We start from the raw sequence: 25,318 nt of genomic DNA, 5'->3' as shown, positions 1-25,318 counted from the left end.
AGGCCAGTTCATTACGAGGTTGAAATTGTGTCCATTGAAGGGTGAAGAAAAATCTCCCGAAACCTCACTGGTACTCTCATCAATTCTACGTGAAAAAAAAAAAAAATGCAATAATCTTACAGCTTCAGAAATAACACACAACCTATTACAAATCTATTAACATTTTCAAATAATCAAATTTATTCTGAATTTACGCATATGTGTAAGTATACTTCCAATTTTCACCATGTATATGATGTTATAATCTTCTAATAAAATTCTGTAATGCACATTTTGTTTTGAACATCAGCATATTACACTCAATATTTCATGCTCATTCATAGCTGTCATACATGATTTCCCTTGCCACTCTCCAAATTTTTTCAGTAGTCTAGTCTAACATCTGAATAACATCAAATTAAAACATCACTTTTGTTTTAATTTTATTCAGTTCAAAGGAAGATTTTCAAAAGAGAAAAAGTTATAAAATTAATTTTTATGTAAATGTGGCATTCCGACAGATACTTCAACTTCTATTCATGAGATGGCGCCACGTGTAAAATCCAGTTCTTAATCGGAGCAGCAAAGCAACATCTTTACTCACTCAGACTTCTCGTCACACAACGGTACGCGAAGGTAGCATGAACTGTGTTCCGAGCTCTGTGTTGATCTCTTCAATGTAATTTAAATTGTAATTTAGTACTTAATATATTCTTTTGTTATAGAAGATTGTCTATTCTTATTTTCTTTAATTATATCATGCATTAAGCACACACGACCACCAAAAGTGGTGACCTTTTGACTGAGCACGCTACTGACAATGGATTTTCAACGACCCTAAGCCACGTGCATCCAAGGCATTCTGAAGAACTGACTAAAAATAACAACGAATATGGACATTAAACGTATGCTACAACGTACCCCTTCAATTATTTCTAGATGTAATCATATATATTGCTTGTGTTTTTTCAAAGTCGTGCATATCATCGCAAGGAGCTTCAGCAAATCATCAATGTGATCTGTTCCGTTCCGCTGACTTCGCCGTCGTGCAATAATTCTTTGATCATTCAACTTTTGTGACAAATGTGCTACAACAGTGATTTTCGCTGAATGTGCTACATCAGTAACTTTTGTGCAACGTGCTACGGCAAAATTCTTTTTTCAGTGTTCGAAAGTAGTGAATTGTTTTCCCATGTGCTACAGGAGTGATTTCCTTTTCCCTTCGAAAGTGCCTTAGCAGTGTGAAGTGGTGATTTTGTGTGTGCGCAATACAAAATGAACGCATCATTTTTTTTCACAAATAAGGGTTTCTTTTCAAATGCATTTCGGTAAAATATTATTTGTGTGTGTAATTGCTGACCCTGTATTATTTGTGTGTGTATCGTTACGTAAATTTTTTCTGCATGGTTAAAATATTTATTGTTATCATGGTAAAATATCAATAGTGTATCCTCATGCTACAATATTTGTGCTAATAAGTGTTTATTAATTAAAGTGAAAATTATCTATCAGTATGCCCGACGATATTCCACCAAAGCCACAAATCACACACGTTGCGGTGAAGCCACCGCCTTTCTGGAAAAATAATCCTTCATTGTGGTTTGCTCAGATCGAAGCACAATTTTCTATCGCTCGCATTAGTGAGGATTCTACAAAATTCAACCATGTAGTTGCAGCAATTGAGTCTGATATTCTGAATTCAGTGCATGACTTAATTCTCAAACCACCTGATTGTGATAAATACTCCAAACTGAAACAGCGGCTCATTGAAATCTATTCAGAAAGTGAATCTTCAAAAATACGTACTTTACTACAAGGACTTGAACTTGGAGATCAGCAACCTTCATACTTGCTGTCACGAATGCGTGATCTGGCAGGAAGCCATTTTAGTGACGACTTGTTGAAGTCACTATGGCTTTCGCGTCTCCCTAATAACATACAAATAATTCTTGCTGCTTCCAATGAAGATCTAACCCGTTTAGCAGCAATGGCTGACAAAATTAATGAACTTGTTACTCCAGCTTATGTCAGTGCTGCTAATGCTGCACCTTCCAGTTCATCCCTCGAACAACAAGTGGCTGAATTGACCAAAAAAGTATCTGAACTCTCTACAAGTCTTCATGCTTCACGGAGATACAATCGATCAAATCAGGGCCCACGTAATAAATTTCGTGCCCGAAGCAGGAGTCAATCTCATCATAATACTTGAACGCAGTACAAAGAACCCACAAAGGGCATATGTTTTTATCATATGAATTTCGGCTCTCAAGCTCGCAAGTGTGCCCCTCCATGCACTTTTGTACAAGCGAGAAACTAAATGGGCGGTCTTCTGCTGGCCAACAGAATGTCCGCCACATCGACAGAATAGTACTGGCTGATCGTTCAACTCAGTTATGTTTTCTAGTAGATACTGGAGCTGACATATCAGTGCTCCCGAGAACTAAAACAAATGCTCACCAACTTAATAAACTTGTACTGTATGCAGCCAATGGTACCCAAATTGCAACCTACGGCACCAAACTATTGACACTTGATTTAAACTTGCGCCGGACTTTCAACTGGCCTTTTATTATTGCGGATGTAACTCAAGCAATTATTGGTGTCAACTTCTTGACACATTTCCACCTTCTAGTGGATGTCAAGAATAATTGCTTAATTGATGCTACAACTCAGCTGACATCACAGGGCCAAGCTTCTCACATATCAAACGTACCTACCAACATAAGTGTTTTATCAGGCAGCACACGGTTTCATCGGTTATTAGCAGAATTCCCTGACATTTTAAACCCATCCAAATCAGGGCAGCATACTCATCAGCCAGAAGTCTATCATCACATTGAAACACATGGCCCACCTGTATTTTCCAAGCCTCGTCATCTTTCTCCAGAGATGCTAAAAGCTGCTCGCAAAGAATTTGAATTCATGCTAGCACAGGGAACCATTCGCCCATCTAAAAGTCCATGGGCCAGTCCACTTCACATGGTTAAAAAGTCTAATGGTGACTGGCGGCCTTGTGGAGATTATCGTCGACTTAATGCCATCACAGTCCCTGACAGATATCCAGTCCCACATATCCAAGACTGTACCCATCTTTTTCATGGAACAAACATATTTTCTACCCTCGATCTTGCCAGAGCATATCATCAGATCCCAGTGCATGCTGAAGATGTGCCCAAGACCGCAGTGACTACACCATTTGGTCTCTTTGAGTACTTATATATGCCATTTGGCCTTCGCAATGCTGGCCAAACATTTCAGCGTTTCATACACCAAGTACTGTCTGGTCTCGATTTCTGCACCCCATACTTTGATGATATCCTGGTTGCATCTACAGATGCGGAAGAACATTTTAAACATCTGCATCAGATTTTCACTCGCCTTAAAGATCATGGATTAAAACTAAATCCATCCAAATGTGTACTTGGTCAACCCTCAGTTTCCTTTCTTGGATGTCTTATTACTCAGAATGGAGTCAAACCTTTACCGGAAAGAGTCAAAGCAATTAACGACCTACCCCAGCCCAAAACCATCTCTGAACTGAAGCGTTTTCAAACAATGTTAAATTTCTACCGACGCTTTCTGCCAAATGCCGCAAAAACACAAACCTGCCTACATGAGTTTCTGAAGAATAGCAAAAAAAAATGATCAACGAGCTGTCCCTTGGACTGAATCTGCATCTGCAGCATTCGTGCAATGCAAACACGATCTGACAAATGCAGCCACACTTTCTTATCACTCACCTAGTGATCAGCTCTCTATAATGGTAGATGCATCTGACACGGCCATAGGAGCAGTGCTTCAAGCCCATACCACTAAAGGACTTTCCCCAATGGCATTCTTTTCCAGAAAACTCACTACTGCAGAAAGGAAATACAGCACATATGACAGAGAGCTACTTGCTGTGTACTGTGCTGTTAAATACTTCCGGCACAACTTGGAAGGACATGATTTCATCATTTTCACCGATCGTCGACCATTAACCTTCGCTTTTAGGAAAAACTCTGACTCATGTTCTCCTCGTCAGCTTCGACATCTGGATTTCATCGCCCAGTTTAGTACAGATATCAGATATGTCTCTGGTACTGATAATTGTGTCGCTGATGCCTTGTCTCGGGTAAACAATATCAACCTCACTACCCCAGATTTCTCTGAAATTGCAAAAGCTCAATTGCATGATGAGGAACTCAAGAACCTAATCTCAAATCCACAAACCTCCCTTCAGTTACAACCGCTGCACATTGCTCCAACGCTTAAAATTTACTGTGACATAGAGAACAATAGAATACGTCCTTATATTCCAGTCAATTTTAGACGTGAAGTGTTTAATGCCTTGCACAATTTGGCACATCCTGGAATCCGTGCCACCAAAAAGCTGATCGCAGACAGATTTGTCTGGCCAGCTTTGAATCAAGACATCACAGAATGGACTCGTTCATGTATTAGATGTCAACGGTGTAAAGTATCCCGTCACACTTACAGCCCCATTCAACAATTTAACCTTCCAGCAAGACGCTTTGATCATGTGCACTTAGACTTGGTTGGCCCATTGCCTCCTTCAAATGGTTACACTTACCTCCTCACTTGTATTGATCGGTACACAAGATGGCCTGAAGCCATTCCTATTGAAAATATATCCGCTGAAACTGTAGCTCGAGCATTCATCTCCCAGTGGCTTTCAAGATTTGGCATGCCTACCACCATCACTACTGACCAAGGTCGACAATTTCAATGTCACTTGTTCGCATCCCTCACCTCTCTTCTTGGCATTCGCCATATTCGCACAACACCATACCATCCATCTGGAAATGGGATGGTGGAACGCTTTCACTGATCTCTCAAACAAGGTCTGAAGTGCCACAGTAGCACACACTGGACAGAAGCCTTACCCCTAGTCTTGCTTGGTTTTCGCGCAGCATTCAAAGAAGACATTGGTAGCACATGTGCTGAAATGTTATATGGTGCAACCCTCCGTCTGCCAGGTGAATTCTTTCACCCAGAATCTACTCCAGTTATCGACCCTCCAACATTCCTTCAACGTTTACGTGAGACCATGAGCAATATCTCGCCAACCCCAGCATCTTCGCATAACCAGCCAAGCTATTTTGTACATCCTGCGCTTGAGACATCTTCGCACGTATTCGTGCGCAACGATGCAATTAAGCCAACTTTAACACCTTCATATGATGGTCCATTCAAAGTTGTCAAACGAACACCGAAACATTTCACCATCATCTGCAATGGCAAACAATCAGTGATTGGAATCGATCGTCTCAAACCAGCATTTCTAATGCAAGATCCAACAACTTCCTCATCAACATCACTCCCGGAAGAAAGCTTACATCCCGTTAAAGAGCAACCTAAAACTACCAGATCTGGAAGAAAGGTTAAATTTAACCCAAAGTACTTATAACGTACCGATGGTACTTGGGGGGGAGTACTGTGGCGTTCCGATATATTCTTTTGTTACAGGAGATTGTCTATTCTTATTTTCTTTAATTATATCATGCATTAAGCACACACGACCACCAAATAAACATCAATATTTATACTTATATAAGAGGGCTTCTTAAACTTTTTTCAGTAGCAACACCTTTATATCACTAAAATTTTTTCGTGACCCCAGGACCCCATAATATTTACGAAAATTTTGTGGGACCCCATACACATTGCACAAATCCTACACACGTGCGAGTGAAACTGTCAATTTTTCCACTTGTACTGTAATATACTATTGCAGTTTTAGGTCATCAACTTTAACTTCTAATTTTAAGTCATAGAACAATGTGAAAATTTTAAATACAAAATGACAGCATCACATGCAAAACAAGTAAAATGAACATAATAATGATACAGTCAAAAGTCGTTAATTCGGACACCCATAATCCGGACCTCAAAGCTACAAACTTTCTGCGCATGCATCGCATTGACCTTTACGGCTGCGAATATGCGTGTGCGCATGCGCAAAATACGTTTACGCATGCACGTTTAACGTATAACGAAGGGTATAAGCTAAGAGAAAATCAAAGCATCACAGACTTTCTTTGGCTAAAATTATTTAATTCAGTTAATGTTGCAGATTGCGTTGTTCCTTAATCTTCGAATTGGATCCCCGGGTTATTATTTTTTGCTGACTGTTAGAGAAAATTTTGCAGACTGTTAGAAAGCTTGAACTTTCAATTATGTCAAATAGAATTTCCGATATACATTTACTAATATGTAAAGGATCTACAAAGCGAAAAAATGTTTCGAAGTCCATTAAACAAAAGTGGAATTGCTGAAAAAAAAAATTACCTAACCATTCCGAAATCTGTTTATCAATTTCACGCTGTTCTGCAGCGGGGGGGGGGGGGGGCAATGAATTGGAAATTGATCTGTCAGCACTATCCTTATCTTCAGGGCAGATGCTTTTGCGCGCAATGAATTGGAACTTGATCTGTCAGCACTATCCTAATCTTCAGGGCAGATGTTTTCATTTTATTTGGCTTATAATTCCTTACTAAATGTAGTATTTCATCTTGATGTATTCCATCTTTGATATGATTTAAATCAAATTCCTTGTCATCACAGAGGTTATTGAAAAAGAAAAAATTTCGATTGACAAATTAGTCGGTATTCTCTAAACAGCAATTATAGGACTTGAACAGCGAAACTTTGTAACTGAACAAGAAATAAGAAATTAAGTCTGTTTATAGAATTAAAGAGAAAGTATTATCACACAAAACGAAACAACTTACATTGAAAGAAATGTTTAATAAAGTAAAGAAATAAATATTAAGCCTTTTTTTTTTTTTTTTTTTTTTTTTTTTTTTTTTGTAAATTTTGATACCTTTTAGATCATAATTGTTCTTTATTTCATAAATTACGGTTTTACATTTTTAATTTTACAATTTTTGCATGCCATCTTACCAGATTTAAACTGATGATCTATAATCCGGAAAAATCGATAATCCAGAATCGCCGAAGTCCCGACGAGTCCAGATTAATGACTTTTGACTGTATTATAAAAATGATATTATAAAAAGAATGCATCGTAACGTTTCCATTTTTTTCTTTGTCCGAATTGTCTCATCTTTATCTATTTTCAGATATATTGTGTAAAATTATTTGGTAGTTGTAAAATTATTGTAATACGTTAAAGAAATATCAAAACTGCTAAAATTTTTGGTGACTCCCTGCTGCAGGTCCCATAGTCGCGACCTACAGTTTCAGAAACTCTGATATATGATAATACCTACAGAACCAAATATTATTAATTTAGTAAATATAACTGTATAAAACTACTAACACACAGAGACACCATATTCAATTCAAGTTACAAAGTTTAAAAATTCAGAATAAATCTAAATAAATTCAAAATGCACTTTGCCAGTATTTTAGCATCATTCCTCACATAATCCACCATATTATTTAATTACAAATGAAACAAAAATATGCAGTGCAGTCATGAAAAAGTTAAATATTAAAACATTTAGAATAAATAAAATAAACACATGTTTTCTTTTCCTCACATTCTTCTAAACTTTAAAGTAAACATTTATACGTAAATGGCAAAATATAAATGCACAACAGTTACAAAAAGTTTAAAAATGTGATACTTAACATAAAAACTGCTGACTTAAACAAAATGGTTTAGCATGTATATCTAACACAAAACTAAAAACTGGGAAAATGCTTACCTTCGAGATGGCTCATCAAATGTCAATAGGATTACAATGTCTCCAGGCCTCAAAGTCAGCAACATTGTTTCTAAGGGTGTAGATTCTTAAAGACAAAAAAAAAAAAAAAAAAAAAAAAAAAGGATTTCAATTAATAGTCAAGAATAAATTCAATAAAAACTCAACATTTCATGCTAATATAAATGCTCATAAAGTTTCTAAATGTGTATAAAAGCAATAGGTTAGTCTACTGTATAATCAAACAAAAAAATTATTTCAGGACTAAATATAATACTTATGCAATTTACTGTATGTCAATCCTGCATTAAGCAAAGACATATACACGAGACAAATAAGCATTCAGTTAGAATTCATTCATGTGACCCTATTAAATATTAAAAATTAGATACACTGAGAAATAACAGACCTTTTTCATATGTATCAAAGTGATTCACACGAATGACTGTTCTCGTCATGTTATCAATAACAACAGCATTTACCCCTCTACCACCATTATTGATATCTTTGGATAAAATGCTGAAATAAGAATATCACAATTGAAATACTGAAAAAATTAAGCATAAAGGATACATTTTAGAAATATATAAATATATACAAATATAAATGTTCAAATCATCTTATGTCAATAAATATAAATATGTTTTACATTAAAAAACAAAAGTATATTTGGTATTTACGTATTAACGCCACCGAAGCAGAAATTGCACTGAACAGAGCAATCCTGTTGTTTGCATGCAGTTGTCTTTTGGATTCCTTTTTGCTTTGTCGTTTGCTGATTTTTAAGCCATTTTTTAGTGCTATGAAAATGCGTCTTTGGGATTTGGCAAACACAGATGAAGATGCAATTTTATTTTTTCAGGTGTGAAATATTTTACCAAAAAAATGAAAAGGTACCAATTTGCATGATATGAAACTTTATTTTGGTAAATATATGTTTTGAAAATGTAATTTAAAACAGTGTGACCAGCAAACGGGACTTAGACAATTGGTTTGAAGGAAGCAGAACTCCATTTGGTTCAGATTCAAATACTGCTGATGTCGATTAAATTTTGTGAAAAGCAACTTGATTTATCGGATAAAACTGTTATAAATTGGAAAAATTACATGCATATGATTTGTCACAAAAATTTTAGGTGTAGATTGGCAGCACTTAAAAACCGTCAAATCTGCAGCTGTGGTGGCGTTAATACGTAAGTACCATATATTTATACATTAATATACTGGGTCTCTATAATTAAAGAACCCTATTTCAAAGCCATCTACAAAGTGAAACTAGTGACCAGAAAATTGTCAAATTTTGGGACGGACTTTATGAAGGGATGAAAATGCTTTTCAGCGGAAACAAAATTAGTTACAAACAGTGTCACCTAAGGGCATTTTACACTGAAAGCCTGAAGTAAAAATGTAAATCTTTGTCGACATTATGAAGCAACTGCTCCAAAACCTGGAAACATTAGCAGAGGATTTGTTTTCGATGTGTTTGCCCACAATGTCGATAAGTTTACGAGATCACGCTCTTCAGTAAAACTGTTTTACCCAAACAGTAATTCCGCAGTAGCTGCTCTACGGAATTTTCGGACTTTGCAGGGGATTCTAAGAGGTCCAATGAATGTTAAAAATTTTCAGAAAATGGTAACGAAATTTGAAGAAACAGGATCGTTTTCTGTTTGCCCTGGAAGAGGAAGAAACCCTGTTTCTGCAGAAGCAATACAGGAGGTTGTGCTTCAGGTCATAGAAGATCCATCTTCAAACTTTCAGGCTAGCACCAGTGTCTGGCGTATAGCAGAGGCACTGGGCAGACCATGTTCAACTGCCCATAAAATCTTGCAAAATATTCTCCTATATTATCCTTACAAACTTTCACTAGTTTCTCTGACTCATAAGAATCTTTTCCAAGGTACACTTTCAGAGTATATGTGTAACCATGGAGGTCTGCAAGTTTGTAAATTTTATTGCTTCCACATGATTTTGAAGCTCGACTCCAGTTCCTCTGGTGATGCTATTTGTAACTATTTCTTTTTCTCTGAAAGAAATTCTCATATCTTCATTCTTTTCTCAAGTCCGCGACAAAAATTTCACAATTTTCTGATCACTAGTTTTGTTTGTAAACTGCTTTGAAATAAGATTCTTTAATTATAGGTTCATGTGTATACACACATATGTTGGTAGAATGTGTGAAATATGGTTTCACATGGTAGAACATGTATATACAGTTTCACTATGATTATTTGAAAATACATGTGGTTTCTCTTTTCATAATTTTGTGTCCTGTAGAGGAACCATTTATCATTGTTTAAAGACAAAAAAGACATACCGAGCAGGTTACTACAGAATGCACAAATTCAGTTTTAAAATGGTATAACCATTAATTTTTTATATGTTTGAACAAAATATTCTCATTTGCTTTAGTGGAAATTTTTTAAGCAAGTGACACAGAACCCTACATCACATTTTTCATAAGAATACACTCATCACCTTCTTATCCCAATTCTCTAACAAACAGCACATCTCCATGGACCTTTGTTTTCAATGGGCAAGTGCCCGGCCAACGAAATGGTATCTGACACCCAAGCAGAGCTGAAGAAAACTTCTGAATTATTCATGAGTTGTTTTATAAGATTTTATTCTAAAATCTGTGAATATGTCTGCAGTTATCACTTTATATAAAATAAAGTAGTTTAAAATTGTTAAATTGAATGATTAGAAGAAGTTTTTTGTCCATTTTAAAGTTTTCCTTTGGAATGTAAAACTATCTGCAATTCGGTCACTTCAGTCAATGAATCCCATGTTTCTGTTATAGAATGATACAATTTCAGTGTTTCAGTATCTAATTTCAGACATAACATCCCACCATGGACAGCGCAGTGGCCGACCACCTGCACTTAACGACCGAGACCAGCGACGTCTGCGTAGAGTTGTGAATGTTCACAGACAAGCAACACTGCATCAAATAACTGCAGAAATCAATGTGGGATGTACGAGGGACGTGTCCCATAGGACAGTGCGGCGAAATTTGTCTTCCTTGGGCTATGCCAGCAGAAGACAGACTCGAGTGCCTTTACTGACAGCACGACATCGCCTGCAGCGACTCTCGTGAGCATATTGGTTGGTCCCTAAACGAATGGAAAACCGTGGCTTGGTCAGATGAGTCACGATTTCAGTTGGTAAGAGCTGATGGTAGAGTTCGAGTGTGGCGGCAGACCCCACGAAGCCATGGACCCAAGTCGTCAACAAGGCACTGTTCAAGCTGGTGGTGGTTCCATAATGGTCTGGGCGATTTTAAATGGCATGTACTCGGTCCTCTGGTGCAACTGAACCGATCATTGGCTGGAAATGAATACCTTCAGCTACTTTGAGATCACTTACAGCCATTTATGACTTCACGTACTGAAACAGCGATGGGATTTTTATGGATGACAATGCGGCATGTCACCGGGCCACAATTGTTCGCGATTGGTTAGAAGAACATTCTGGACAATTCCAGCGAATGATCTGGTCACCTAGATCGCCCGACATGAATCCCACCGAACATTTATGGGACATCATCGAGAGGTCAGTTCATGCCCAAAACCCTGCACCGTCAACACTTTCACAATTATGGATGTCTATAAAGGCAGCATGGCTCAATTTTCCTGTAGGGGACTTCCAACGACTTGTTGAGTCCATGCCACATCGAGTTGCTGCACTTCGCTGGGCAAAAGGAGGATCGACAAAATATTAGGAGGTATCCCATGACTTTTGTCACTTCAGTGTAATTAGGATCACTTCTATCTGGTAGTGACATGTTATCTTCAAAGTGCAGGAAACTAAGAATCTGTAGGAATTTATCTCTGTACATACTTTTTTAGAAAAAAGGTATTTCATCTGACATCCAGAAATATTTTATCTTCTCTTTTTGAATACGCCTCATCAGCAATGTCAGTGAAAAAAACTTCAGCAATTCATTTTCATTAACATTCTTCCATGTAATTATATGCTTTTTTGTTTCTAATTCACTGCTAAAACTTGAATTTAGCTCTAGTATTTTTTCGCTTAATAATTTGTTTCCTTGACAATTTTTTCAATAATATTTCATTGCAAAACACTTTTGAAAAATTTTATTTCCTTCACAGCTTGAGAATCATGGCCCTTTATTTTATATTTTATACCAGTAAAATTCTAAATGTTTACCTTGTCATTAACATTCAAGTCATTCAAATATTTCACCAAGAGAAATTTCATCTATGAAACCAGTTTCTTCATCGTTGTAATTTACCGAATCTGTCACTAAATATAGAATTCTTTCAATATTCAAATGCTCACTTTCAGATCCATTTTTTATACCCAGCTGTGTAGTTTTCAAGCTCTTGAAGAAGCTTTTGTATTTCTTTTTCAGGTCTGGCTTCTTTTAATTTTTGGCATACTACTATAAAACAAAGCAAAATAATTTCAAGGAAACTTATAAAAATATGCAATATCTCAAAGCAATGCAAAGCTCTGTTTACAACTTATGAATGCAGTTATCCTGAATTCTGCAGTTGTAAGAATGAAAAGGGAAAACCTTAATATAAAGACAATGGATAGTGAGATAAGTGGTTAAGATTATAGAGACTACAGACTATAGATTATTAATGATAATAATAAGCCTACGCATTAGAAACACTATATGACTTATCTCAAGTTTAATACAACATACAAATTTCTCCAACATTTCATAGTTCTCTAACATAACATAAACAATATATCTCATTTTCAGGAAACATAATATTATTTATTATTATTATTATTTTCCACAAAAACATTTAAAAAAAAGTGAACTATTTACATACTATTTTCCATCAACACAAAGCCTTGGTTCATCTCTATGATCTTTACCAGTATATATGTGAACTGCAAATGTTCCAGAACTACATGCAGTAGGCAGCCCGCAGTTGGGTACAATTTCTCCAATATGTATCATATGAAGAGTAGAAACTGTTCTAAATATAAACAGAAACCATCAATTAAATATCTAAAAAATCGTATATAAAACAATACGAATACTTTTAGCCAGGGCTGTAACCAGAGATCTTTAACGGCAACTGGGTCGACAGCTGATAATACGGCTCCCTATTTATTGTTTCTCACAAAGTCATCCATTTTGTACCCTAATTATGGATGATAATTTACTTCAAACATTAAAGTAGTTTCATACATTTGAATCGAATAAAAAGATTTTCAATAAAGATCTCGTTGATGTGTGCTGTTATGTTATGTTATTTTTTTTTTTTTTAATTTCTCTTTTATTCTGTTAAGTCAAAAAGAATATGACAGCCTAAGATATTTAATGTCATACAAAGTATAATATGAAAGACATGCAATATAGTTAAGGTAAAATAGTTACTAGCAAATTATTTATAATTTTTACACTTGGAATACAAAAATCTTTTTTTCCTAACTATCAAAAAAAGTACTCATTGTAACCCCACAGCATAAAGAGCGCCACCTAGCGGCCACTGGAACAAACATCAACCAAAAAAAGACTATAGCCCTCGATCGATGGAGTCATGGACTAAGCATGCTGTTCCCTAAGATTTACTTTGTAACTTAAATGTGTAATTATAACACCCTTAATTGTAATGATTTATCTTAACTGTGTTTTGTTAATTAAAGCTAATTAAAAAGACCAGGTGAGTCTTTTGTTTATGTTAGTTTGGTTATAATGAAAATTGAATTAAGTATCGGTTTCATCTTCCCCAGAAGTTTATTTTGAAAATCACATGAAGTAGTGGTTTCATCTTCACCCGAAGATAACAGATAATGTTATGAAGAAGAAAGTTTCGACTTCAAGGTTAAATAGCTTTACTTCAGGGGTACCATGTTATATCTGAAATTCCTATATGTTAAATGTTAAATATGAAACTACTTGCCGTGAAAGGTAGTGATTGTATAGTGAAACGTGTACAGCATTTTTGCGTTGTGAAAAAAATGCATTCCGGGACCGCGCCGTGAGAGGATCGAAAACATAAAACATATACAAGATATAAAGGAAAAGTTCATATTAAATATATAAAGAAAACATACTGTAAGAGGTTCCAGATTAAATATCAGTTTATTCAATTACAACACAATAAGAAAAATCTTAACCTCATCTGAGAGTCTGTTCATTTAAATTCATAAAAAAACTTAAGGTTTGTCTGGTGATTTAAAAGAAAGGAAAGGGAAACAATTTAAGGCCTGAGAGTTAAATTTTAGATTTGATGTTGTTTTTTACTGCTAAGGACGTTTTTGAAAAGCTTGCCTAAAGTTCAAACACACCAAAAAAAAAAAAAATAAACTTATCTTAGGGGACATCTTGAAGTGGAGGACTCTTATCTTATCAAGCGTTGATGTCAGCCGGGCTCATCTTGACACTGGTTCTAAAAATGTAGACTCCACTTCACCACTGTAGAACAGAGACAGGAGCACTGCTGCCCAGGACGGCTATCCGCTTGGTCCTGAAAGTCCTATGTCAACACGCAGGTAACTCGTTCAAATTTCGCCTCTTTACCAGCACGCCGCAAGGAAGAGGGTTTTCAGCCTCAGGTCAGAAACGTTGTTTCTAGGCAATTACGGCTCGCCTGTTCTTACTCATCCCAAGAGCAAGCTTCACGAGTAACGTCCCAAGTAAGTTCCACCCGCCAGTCAGTAAGAGAGAGAATCCAACTCGAATTTCCTTCAAGCCAGTTTTCAAGAGCAAGGTCCACATGTCCAGCAAGCCCGAAAGTCAGCGAGTCCAAGAGTGAGTGCGTAAGAGAGTCAAAAAGTAAGAGAGTCTCGCCTCTTAACCAAACGCGGCCGGGGAGCATATTTGCCGCTCCCTGCCGGAAAACATCTCTCTTCGTAATTACATTTTGTCCAGCAAGCTCGTAAGTCCAGCAAGCCCGAAAATCAGCGAGTCACTCCGAGAGCGAGTCAAAAAGTGAATCCAACTCGAATTTTCCTTCGTCTCCTTCACAACCCGGGCTCCCACTATGGCTTCACTTATCGCCCCCTTAATTATGGCAAAATCTTCGTTTTCAACTCCAGAATGCGGAAATAAGGGTGATCGCGCATGCGCGCCTTTCTTCACTTAGCCAACAACCGGACCCTCAATCGCCAAACTTGAATGACTTACATTGAAAGACAAGTAGCAACCTTTGACCTTTTTGGTCACGTACTTTCCTCTCTTAAGGTCAACTAACAATGAAAATTCTTTCTCGAACATTCTAAAGGACAAAGCGCGCGAAATCATGACTTGGCGAAAATTGCCTCCCTTTCCCTGCTTCTTTCACAATGAATAAAAGTTTGTACAAGATTTGCAAATAAAAGAAAATAAATAATATTCATTTAAACTAAATAATATTTCCAGAAGCATCTGTTTTCCCCCAAAATTAAAGCCTTAAAATAAATAATTCATAATCAAATAAAAATTAAGATTTCCATAAATCATAAAATCATTCACCTAATTTTTATAACGCTATCAGATAATTTCTCTACATAACATTCCTTTCCCCTAAGGAATTAAATTTTGGTAAACCAAAATTTAGCAGACAGACACTTCTTGAAATACCATGACTCATACTGTGCAATAAGGCTAAAGGATAACATAATGTAACAATATTTCACACGACTCCTTGGTAACAGTGACGTTACTGACACATTAAATTTCAAGTCCAAAATGTGCAAGGAAAACAAGAAGATTAATCAAAGCAATTACTAATTAAAATACTCAAGGAAGATCATCAAAAACAATTAATCCAAAAACATCAATTAAATCACTTAATTAATTACCTAGAAATATTCAGAACACATACAAAAATAAAAATAAAAATAAGGCGTTAATCACAAACAAAATATGTCTAAGATCAATCAATAATGACAAAAAGAATTTCTCTCTCTCTTTTTTTTTTTTTTTTTTTTTTTCAGTTCATTACATCCCACTAGTGTTGCAGTCTCTGTGTGGCCACATTCCTGAACGTTTATTTATCTATTCATTCTTTTTCAGTCCATTAATGTAAACAATTTCACCTGAGGTCGAGCACATTCTACTATTGTGACAATTTCTGCTGAGCACAATCATGGAGTACATTAAATGAGTACGGAGTTGTCAATGCAAGCGAGGGAAAACCCTGTAGTTAGAAATCATTGTGTTAAGAACTCCCCCCTGCAGCCTTCAACGCGAGAAAATGAAAGCAACCAACCCCGGAATGTGAACTCAGCACCACAATACTCCTTAGTAGAGGAACTTGACCTTAAAAGAAACCAGATTTCACCCTCCTACGTCTCACCTTTGACCAAGGAAGAACAATCACTCTTTCAAAGTTGAAGACTTTATCTTTCAATTTTTCCCTTACGATAGATAAGCTACTGAATGTGTTCGGATACACACACCCGAAGAAAGAAATAATCTAATCCAATTGCTCACAACACAAAAAAAAAATATAAGATAATCAACGTGCCGCAGATACATAAAATACATTCCTGAGAAAAGAACACACTAATAATTCAAACAATTCCAATTAAAATAAGTCACATGAACGTATTCAAACAAAGAGTAAAGACCCCCCTAAGTACTACGAAATTGAATAACTTCCAGAAATGAATCCCAAACAATCACGTCTAAGAACAGAAGAGGCCTGATCAGGGCAAAGCATTAGAAAAGAAAAGAACGTTACAAGACAAGGAACCTCGGAACCAGCCGAAAATACCCCACACAAAAAAATCAGAAAGAAAGAAAACGTGATTGTCCAAAAATTCAATCCAACCAAAATCAATTCCGAGAATGAACATAACGAATACGCTGTGCAAATACCAATTAGAATTTTATCCAATACACACACAAAAAATAATAATAATAATACAACCTAATGCATATACAAAATAACGTTTGGCCAATATTTACAGATACTACCAAGATACACATATACACATCAAATGAAAATACAATTAAACTGTAAAAATCTCGTACATAAATCAAATGAGCAATGAGATCCATGATACTTAAAAAAAAAAAAAAATTTTAAACTGCAATACCTAAACAAATCACACATAATCATTACGCTAAACCATATCAAGTCAAAAATATTTCACTGTAATTCAAATCAAGCCAAAAAAAAATCAACCAGCAAAAGTGAAGTGTCGCTAAAAATTTCAAACCTCAAAGTAAACACTAGTGAGTAACAACACCAAACTTAAGTCCCCTTAGTAAGACAACACCAAAAAAAATTCAGTAATTCTAAAAAATCCATTAGGTCCACAAAAAAAAATTTCAACTAGTCAAAGAAATCAATCAAAGCTGGACTGAAGCACGTTACTAGAACACTAAATAAAATATCACAAATCAACAAAGTGTTCAAAACAACCCCCCAATTTTAGGCAAAAACTGAGATCTATTCTGCATCAGACTCTTCCAAAACGTTGTATAGTAACCTAAGTAGCAGCCTTCAGCAACACCTCCACCCAAACAAAAGAAACAAAGTAACTCTTTACCGTGTCCATGTAAGCTGAGAAAAGCGCTGTATTATGAATGACAGACCCAAACTTTACGTATCAAGCAAACCTCCAGACACGTTGAAAGAGAACATAAGATCTCTTATCTTGGAAAGAAAAGTGCGCTGACTGAAACGTTACCAGTCTGAACCAACACAATGAAAAAAGATACAACAATAGTTTTCTCAGATAACAAGTTCCTGTTTCTCCCGGTGTAAGAGGTCAAGTGCCACCATGAAGTGCAAGTATTTACAAGAAAACGAGCTTTCAGGACATTACAACTTCACGCAAGACCTAACTGCAAGCAACAAATGCAAAGTTCTCAAAAGTGCTAAACTAAAAAAAAGTACTTACTCATAACTCAAAAATCCCTAAAAATCACACAAATGAAATCCATAACTCAAATTCTACTATTTTCCTATAACCACAGAAATCTCAATTCTTCCACAGAAACTAAACATCAGAGAACTTACATTTTACGGACCTTGGCAGAAACCACCAGAAACAAAACAAAAACCTGATACAACTATTTTGATACTACCAATTCCAATACAAAACTTAAGCCAAAACAAGAATTAACCCCAAATTCAGCAACAAGTCCAACCAAGAAAGAAAATTCAATAACTCAAATCAAATCTATTACGATTCACTAGCAAATTTAAGACAACTACTTGTAATCAACAGAAAATTCCCACACATGAGTACAGAGCATAAGTAACTAATCTTCTCAAACTTATCTCAAACATTTTCACAAAACAAATTCCCGATGTCACAAAATTCTCATTAAACTTCACTTTCTGCAATTCACAAGACTAAATTTCTACTGTTTAAACAATTCTCACATGACAACTCTTCACAAACTTAAAACTCAGAAGATAACTAATCTCAATTACTCTGACTCATTAAACTAATTAGAACTTCACTCAAGCTGAAGAATTCAATCAAAAAAAAATTAAATATGCAAACATCACTATTGCTGATCTCAGGCAAAAATTCAAATCTAACCCGTGTTCACTTTAAAACAGAATTTGGCAATTGAAAAACAATCTACAATTTTTTTTTTAACTCATTCATTTGTATCATTATGTCTTAAGAACTTATAAAATTCATTGCTCAATACTAATTTAAATTTTCTAACACATTACACAATATACTGGAATCATAACAAAACATTGTAAATCAAAAAGTAATAATCTACTACGCTAGAGAATCATGAAAACATTACATACATTTCACAAAATATTATTCAATTAAGTCAAAAAATTCAAAATTTTTCTAACGTTACCCCTCACGATTACACATTTCACAAGATTCTGGGTTAAATAATTAGCAAAAACACACACAAAAAAAAATTTCTAGCTACGCATAGCTATGGCTTGTCTCATTCAGTAAAATAATTAGAGTCTTTAATCTCTTTCTATTAGAAGTGCTCAAAAAATGAGTCCAGTTTTTAAAGACAAGCACTCGAAACTTTATACAAGGATACACAAATAGCATAGGATTATCGTGGAATAATTCATTTTCTATCTTGTATCAGAAATCAGAAATCAAAAGTATACATCCAGAAAACACTCAAGGATTTTCAACAGTAAAAATGTACAGTACCTATTCTGCTGCATTAAAATATATATTTTTCCTAATTTTAAAGTTCAATTCTGTTTGCCTAACGTTAAAGTCCAAAATTTTTGAAATTCACACACATTTTCAAACTTTATCACTTTCGTATTAACAAATAAGCAAACACAAATCAAAAACTCTAATTAATCCTAGCACATAAAATTTAACACCTTCTTAAAACAGTAAGTTATACGAAATAATAAATTCAAAAAATGAGTTACTGATTCGATCCTTCACTAAGCAGAGGTCACGGCACAATGTTATATTGATGCTTACTACATGTGAGAGGATCGAATAAACACAAAAAAAAAAATATATATATATATATACAACTTAACTTGGTTGGGACATCTTGAAGTGGAGGACTCTTTTCTTATCAAGCGTTGATGTCAGCCGGGCTCATCTTGACACTGGTTCTAAAAATGTAGACTCCACTTCACCACTGTAGAACAGAAACAGGAGCACTGCTGTCCAGGACGGCTATCCGCTTGGTCCTGAAAGTCCTATGTCAACACGCAGGTAACTCGTTCAAATTTCGCCTCTTTACCAGCACGCCGCAAGGAAGAGGGTTTTCAGCCTCAGGTCAGAAACGTTGTTTCTAGACAATTACGGCTCACCTGTTCTTACTCATCCCAAGAGCAAGCTTCACGAGTAACGTCCCAAGTAAGTTCCACCCGCCAGTCAGTAAGAGAGAGAATCCAACTCGAATTTCCTTCAAGCCAGTTTTCAAGAGCAACGTCCACAAGTCCAGCAAGCCCGAAAGTCAGCGAGTCCAAGAGTGAGTGCGTAAGAGAGTCTCGCCTCTTAACCAAACGCGGCCGGGGAGCATATTTGCCGCTCCCCGCCGGAAAACATCTCTCTTCGTAATTACATTTTGTCCAGCAAGCCCGTAAGTCCAGCAAGCCCGAAAATCAGCGAGTCAGTCCGAGAGTGAGCCAAAAAGTGAATCCAACTCGAATTTTCCTTCGTCTCCTTCACAACCCGGGCTCCCACTATGGCTTCACTTATCGCCCCCTTAATTATGGCAAAATCTTCGTTTTCAACTCCAGAATGCGGAAATAAGGGTGATCGCGCATGCGCGCCTTTCTTCACTTAGCCAACAACCGGACCCTCAATCGCCAAACCTGAATGACTTACATTGAAAGACAAGTAGCAACCTTTGACCTTTTTGGTCACGTACTTTCCTCTCTTAAGGTCAACTAACAATGAAAATTCTTTCTCGAACATTCTAAAGGACAAAGCGCGCGAAATCATGACTTGGCGAAAATTGCCTCCCTTTCCCTGCTTCTTTCACAATGAATAAAAGTTTGTACAAGATTTGCAAATAAAAGAAAATAAATAATATTCATTTAAACTAAATAATATTTCCAGAAGCATCTGTTTTCCCCCAAAATTAAAGCCTTAAAATAAATAATTCATAATCAAATAAAAATTAAGATTTCCATAAATCATAAAATCATTCACCTAATTTTTATAACGCTATCAGATAATTTCTCTACATAACAATAAGAGATTTTCACTTAATAAGCATTTAACTTAATAAGAAGATTACAGATTTTCATTTAATAAGCAGTATAAAATTCCAACTATAACATCATTAATACTTTAATAATATGGAATGGAATGTATCATTAAAAATGAAACAGAATCATATATAAAATATAATAAGCTCTAGATGTTTCCTTTTAGATATGTTGCACTTTAAGAAATTATATTGTCTTACATTATTTTAAATAATTGATTTTTATTTCAATTTCCTGTGTTTTAATTCTACTTTCTAACTGAAGATTAATTTTGATTTCACTGGAAGTCAAAACATGTAAAATTTCGTTTCGGTTCTGAATGAAAATTGTTTATATGGCGAAATGTTATTTTTATTCTGATTGATATATGTTTCCGGGGTGCATAATTCTCTTAGTATTTTTATAACTGTATTGCTATGTAAGAAATGAGTTGTATGTTTTGTTTTCTTTTATTTTATGAATAATATTAACAGATATTTTCTTTTCCTCTTGGAAAATAGAAATGATTAAAAAGTGAAAAGGGTTTTATCTAGCATATTATTTAAACCATGCCACTAATATTTTGATTTTATGCAATAAGAATACTTCTTTTGAATTAATATTTTAGTTACCGTTATTCAGAAAAGGCATTCTAAAACTTGCTGCATTTTCGATTTGTATGTTTATAAAATTTTTAAATTATTATTTTGTAATATTTGAGAACAACTTATACATCTAATTCTGTTTTTCAAAGAGAACTACAGTCGAAAATTAATTTCTTAGAGCATTTAGGATTTTGTAGACACCATAGGCATTACTAATAGAAGATTTATAAAAGTTAAATTCTATTTTTGGAACTTTATGTTTACTAAATTTGTGTATTTTATTGTCCATTGGCAAGTGTACCAATCTTTGAAAAATGTAGTTTCGTTTTCGAAGTAATCTCAGATTAATGATTTTGTTCGATGTTGTTTTTCAAATATTATGTAATTGTTAAGGGAAATTACAAAATTCATAAAATTTCTGAACATATAATTTTTCTTCAAAAAAATATTGATCTTTTCAACGGACATTGAAAGTACGATAACATGAATTTTTGGGACTAACCAGAAAAAAGGATGTACAAGTGTTAGTCACAGAACTGGGTCTGCCTGTCTCAGATAATTTGAAAGTAATTCAACTCAAGGAACTAATTACGCACATAGACAAAAATTCTATAAATTTCTAATTAAGCTAATGTTTTGAAATATCCACTTTAGTGAACCTTCGAAGTGACGAAGGTAAACATCTGCCTACAAAATGGCGTACTCAACTAAATTGCTTATTGCAAAAATTCAAGAGAACTGCTTCGAACCAGGGAAAGATCCAACCCCATGTACTGAACTTTTCTAGAATCATCCTGATTCAAAACTGTTGAATGAATCATCCTGATTCTATATTGTTGAATGAATGATCCTGATTCAGTGAGGGTTTCAAGAGAATCATTTTGATTCTGTGCTGTTGAATGAATCATCCCAATTTGATGACGTTTGAAAAGAGTCATCCTGATTCTGTGAAGTTTTGAGTGAATCATCCCGATTTCATGAAGTATGAAGAGAATCATCCTGATTCTACAGAGTTTTGACAAAATTTTTACAAAAGGAAAATAATATACGAGGCGTATTCAAAAACTAAGTACCGTTTTGGAAAAAAAAAAGTAAAACAATTTTTTTGAATCCAATTTTATTTTTACAAGAAAATAAATGTCTTAAACTATTTTTCAACACAGTTTCCGCCAATGATCAAACACTTGTCATAGTGGGTGACCAGTTTTTGTATACCATCATCAAAGAAACTTCCTGCCAGTTTCGATAACCAGGACTCCACAGCATTTTTCGTGTCTTCGTCAGATCCAAAGCGCTTGCCACCAAGCTCGCGCTTCATGTGCAGGAACAAATGATAGTCATATGGCGCCAAGTCCGGGCTGAATGGCGGGTGATCGAACTGCTCTCAATGAAACTGTCGAATTAACGATTGAGTGACACCAGCAGTATGGGGCCGACCACTGTCGTGGAACAACACAATTCCTTTGCTGAGCATTCCTCTTCGTTTGTTTTGAATGGCACCTCTTAGTTTAATTAATCGTGCCGCATTAATGGTTTCACCTCTGGGAAGAAATTCAGTAAGCAAAACGCCTTTCCTATCCCAGAAGACAGTGCACATGATTTTTTTGTGATGACATTGTCACTTTGAACTTTTGTTTTTTCGGAGAATGAGTGTGTCTTCACTCCATCGATTGTTGTTTCGATTCTGGTGTGAAATGACACGCCCAGTTTCATCACCTGTCACAATTTGGTTTAAAAAGTTTTCTCCCTCATCACTGTAGCGTGTGAGAAATATCAGGGCACTACCAAGTCGTTTTGTTTTGTAAACATCAGTGAGCATTTTTGGAACTCATCGGGAACACAGTTTGTGATAATTCAAGTGGTCAGACACAATTTCGAACAAAACGGTACGTGAAATTTGTGGAAATGCCTCTGAAAAAGTTGTCATTGTAAAGCATCTGTTCTCATGAATTGCTTCATCAACTTTCCTTACCAAATCATCAGGGACAACAGAAGGCCGACCACTCCGAGACTCGGCGTGGACATTTGTTCGATCTGCATTAAACATTCTTACCCACTTTCTCACCATTCCATCACTTATCGCGTATTCACCACAAACTTCTGTCACTCGACGATAAATTTCAGCCGGTTTAACATTCCTCGCATTCAAAAATTTAATCACGGCCCGAATCTCACAGTCAGCGGGAGAACTAATTGTCTTAAACATTTTGAATGTGCACAGCAAACTGAAAACACAACATAGAGCAACCAAAATGGCGACAATTGAAAGTCAGTGAACAAGAAAGGCTAGTGCACATGCGCGGTACGCCTACCACAGCGCTGCAACGGCACTAGAATGAAACGGTACTTAGTTTCCGAATACGCTACATATATAGTATGCTAATTACCTGTCTTTTTATTCCTATTTTAGAAAAAAATAGATTTTTTTTAAATCCACAATTATATCACTTAACATTGTATTTTTTACTTCATTACTTTATTAGCATTCAATCACTTTTAAAATCTGTTTCATTGACAAAATTATCATCATACTCTGCAGGTCAAATTTTCTCTGATAAACATTCAAATATGAATTAAATTTTTTTAAAAATATAAACCAATAAATAAGGTTAATAACATACTCATTAACTAGTACTGGTCTTTTATACACTGGACTTGTGTGCTTCGATGTATCTTCATTTGGAGTTTCAGTGTTGACCATGAATGCAGTTTCGGTAAACACTAACAAAATAAATTTTGCAATCATCAAGTAACCGGACCATTAATAAGCTATGCACTACATAAAACAAATATATTATTAAAATAATATTACATTTTAAATACAATTAAAAGGAATTCTAAGAAATGGAAAACTGTGCTTTTTATTATTGATTTCATTCAAAAAGTGCTTTAGTAATCAATTTACAAAAGAGTAGGAATTTTTACCTGTTTCATTCAGCATTTCTTGAAAGAATGGTAATTTATCTGGGAAAAAAAAACAAATAAAAATTATTTTTTGGCCAATTTCAAATGAAAAAGGATTCAAAATATTTTTAAAGTATAAAACTAAACAAAAGAAAATTACATTCAGAAAATATGAAAAATAAAATTTGGAAAATTAAAATGATTCCCAGGGTAAAAAAAACAAACAGAAATTGGTAAACCCCAATTCTAAAAATTCTGTATTAAAAATACATTTGTGAACAAAATTATCAAGAAATAATTATAAGATATGATGTAATATACATGTAGTTCCTCTAATTATTATGTATCAGCTCATGATACTTTTATTTTACAATCCAGTTAAAATGACACATATTTAGTTGAAATCATATTTCAAAGTCTAAATTTTAATATGCTGGGAAGCAGCAGATTGAGGTGAGATATATTACACTTTGAAGTACAACAGAAATGAAAATGATATTTACTGGATAAATAATATAAAACAGTGGTCTCAAACTCCAAAAGCACAAAAGCAGCTAGTGGGTCAGATTTTTTTAACAAAATTTTCTATCTGCAAATTTTTTTTTTTTTTTTTTTTTTTTTTTTTTGTTGCTGTTGTTGCATTTCATAATTCAAATGTACTAACAGCTAATTATTAAATTTCTGGGCCGACATTTATTTCAAATAATTCTAGTATATTGAATATTAACCTTCTGAGCAGCCAGGGGTTTCGATAAGAAAGCACAAATTTCCAAAGAATGAACTACTATGAGAACAAATTATTTTTTGATTTTAATGTAAAAACTCTCCTGATATTTCGTACCTGGATTTGTTTTCTTTTGACAAATTGCCTTAATTTCTTTGACATATTTTAATATGCACGTATATACCCATTCTTACAGATATCAGAAAAAATATTCTAGGCCATATATATATATATATATATGGTCTTGCCGCTTAAAGGGTTAATTGTTAAATTAAATAACTTTTATCATAAAATAAACAAATTATGAAAGCTTACCAAATTTTCAGAGGAAAGATTTGCAGTGGAACAAAACTCTACAATAAATAACAAGAACCTATTCTTTTTCTTTTATATATTAAATATTTTAAAAACACACCCACGATGAATATAATTAAATGCAAATAATATACATTTCTCTACAACTTAACATCCAATGGCATGTCGAGTTTGATAGTGTTTATAAACTTGGAGAAAAATTACTGTAAACTATCTTCACAATGAATTGCAGATGCTCATTAGCAATCGAGCTCTTTTATTAGACTTGATAATTTTCAGTTGTGAAAAACTGCTCATATATAAATGTACTCCTAAACAAAGTGATTATTCTTATTATAAAAGTTTGTAATTGAGGATATTTATCTGTTGACACATATGAATAAAAGTTAATCAGATCTGCATCTTCAGATTTTCATTTAGTCAGTGATAAGTTCATACCTTCCTTGCAACTCTTTATTCAGAATATTTAAATGGACAGTTAAATCAACAAGAAATGCTAGATCTGTTATCTATGTATCATTATGTAAC

The 25,318-nt window shown here is 34.8% G+C and overlaps 1 protein-coding gene across 1 annotated transcript in view; it reads right to left on the bottom strand.

Moving 5' to 3' along the window:
• The window catches only part of LOC118193487 (protein O-linked-mannose beta-1,2-N-acetylglucosaminyltransferase 1-like), a 171,380-nt gene that overhangs the window by 135,498 nt on the left and 10,564 nt on the right, over window positions 1-25,318 (bottom strand). Inside the window, exons 3-7 of the mRNA XM_035364591.2 lie at window positions 23,773-23,811; window positions 23,469-23,568; window positions 12,464-12,613; window positions 8,062-8,171; window positions 7,656-7,740 (exon numbers count right to left, since the gene is read on the bottom strand). Coding sequence (XP_035220482.1) covers window positions 7,656-7,740; window positions 8,062-8,171; window positions 12,464-12,613; window positions 23,469-23,568; window positions 23,773-23,811 — 484 coding nt within the window. The remainder of the gene's footprint in view (window positions 1-7,655; window positions 7,741-8,061; window positions 8,172-12,463; window positions 12,614-23,468; window positions 23,569-23,772; window positions 23,812-25,318) is intronic.

The sequence above is a fragment of the Stegodyphus dumicola genome, chromosome 3, assembly GCF_044657685.1.
Source record: "Stegodyphus dumicola isolate Sdum_Otavi_A_Nest chromosome 3, ASM4465768v1".
Lineage (NCBI taxonomy): Eukaryota > Metazoa > Arthropoda > Arachnida > Araneae > Eresidae > Stegodyphus > Stegodyphus dumicola.
This window is presented reverse-complemented; position numbering and strand designations above follow the sequence as displayed.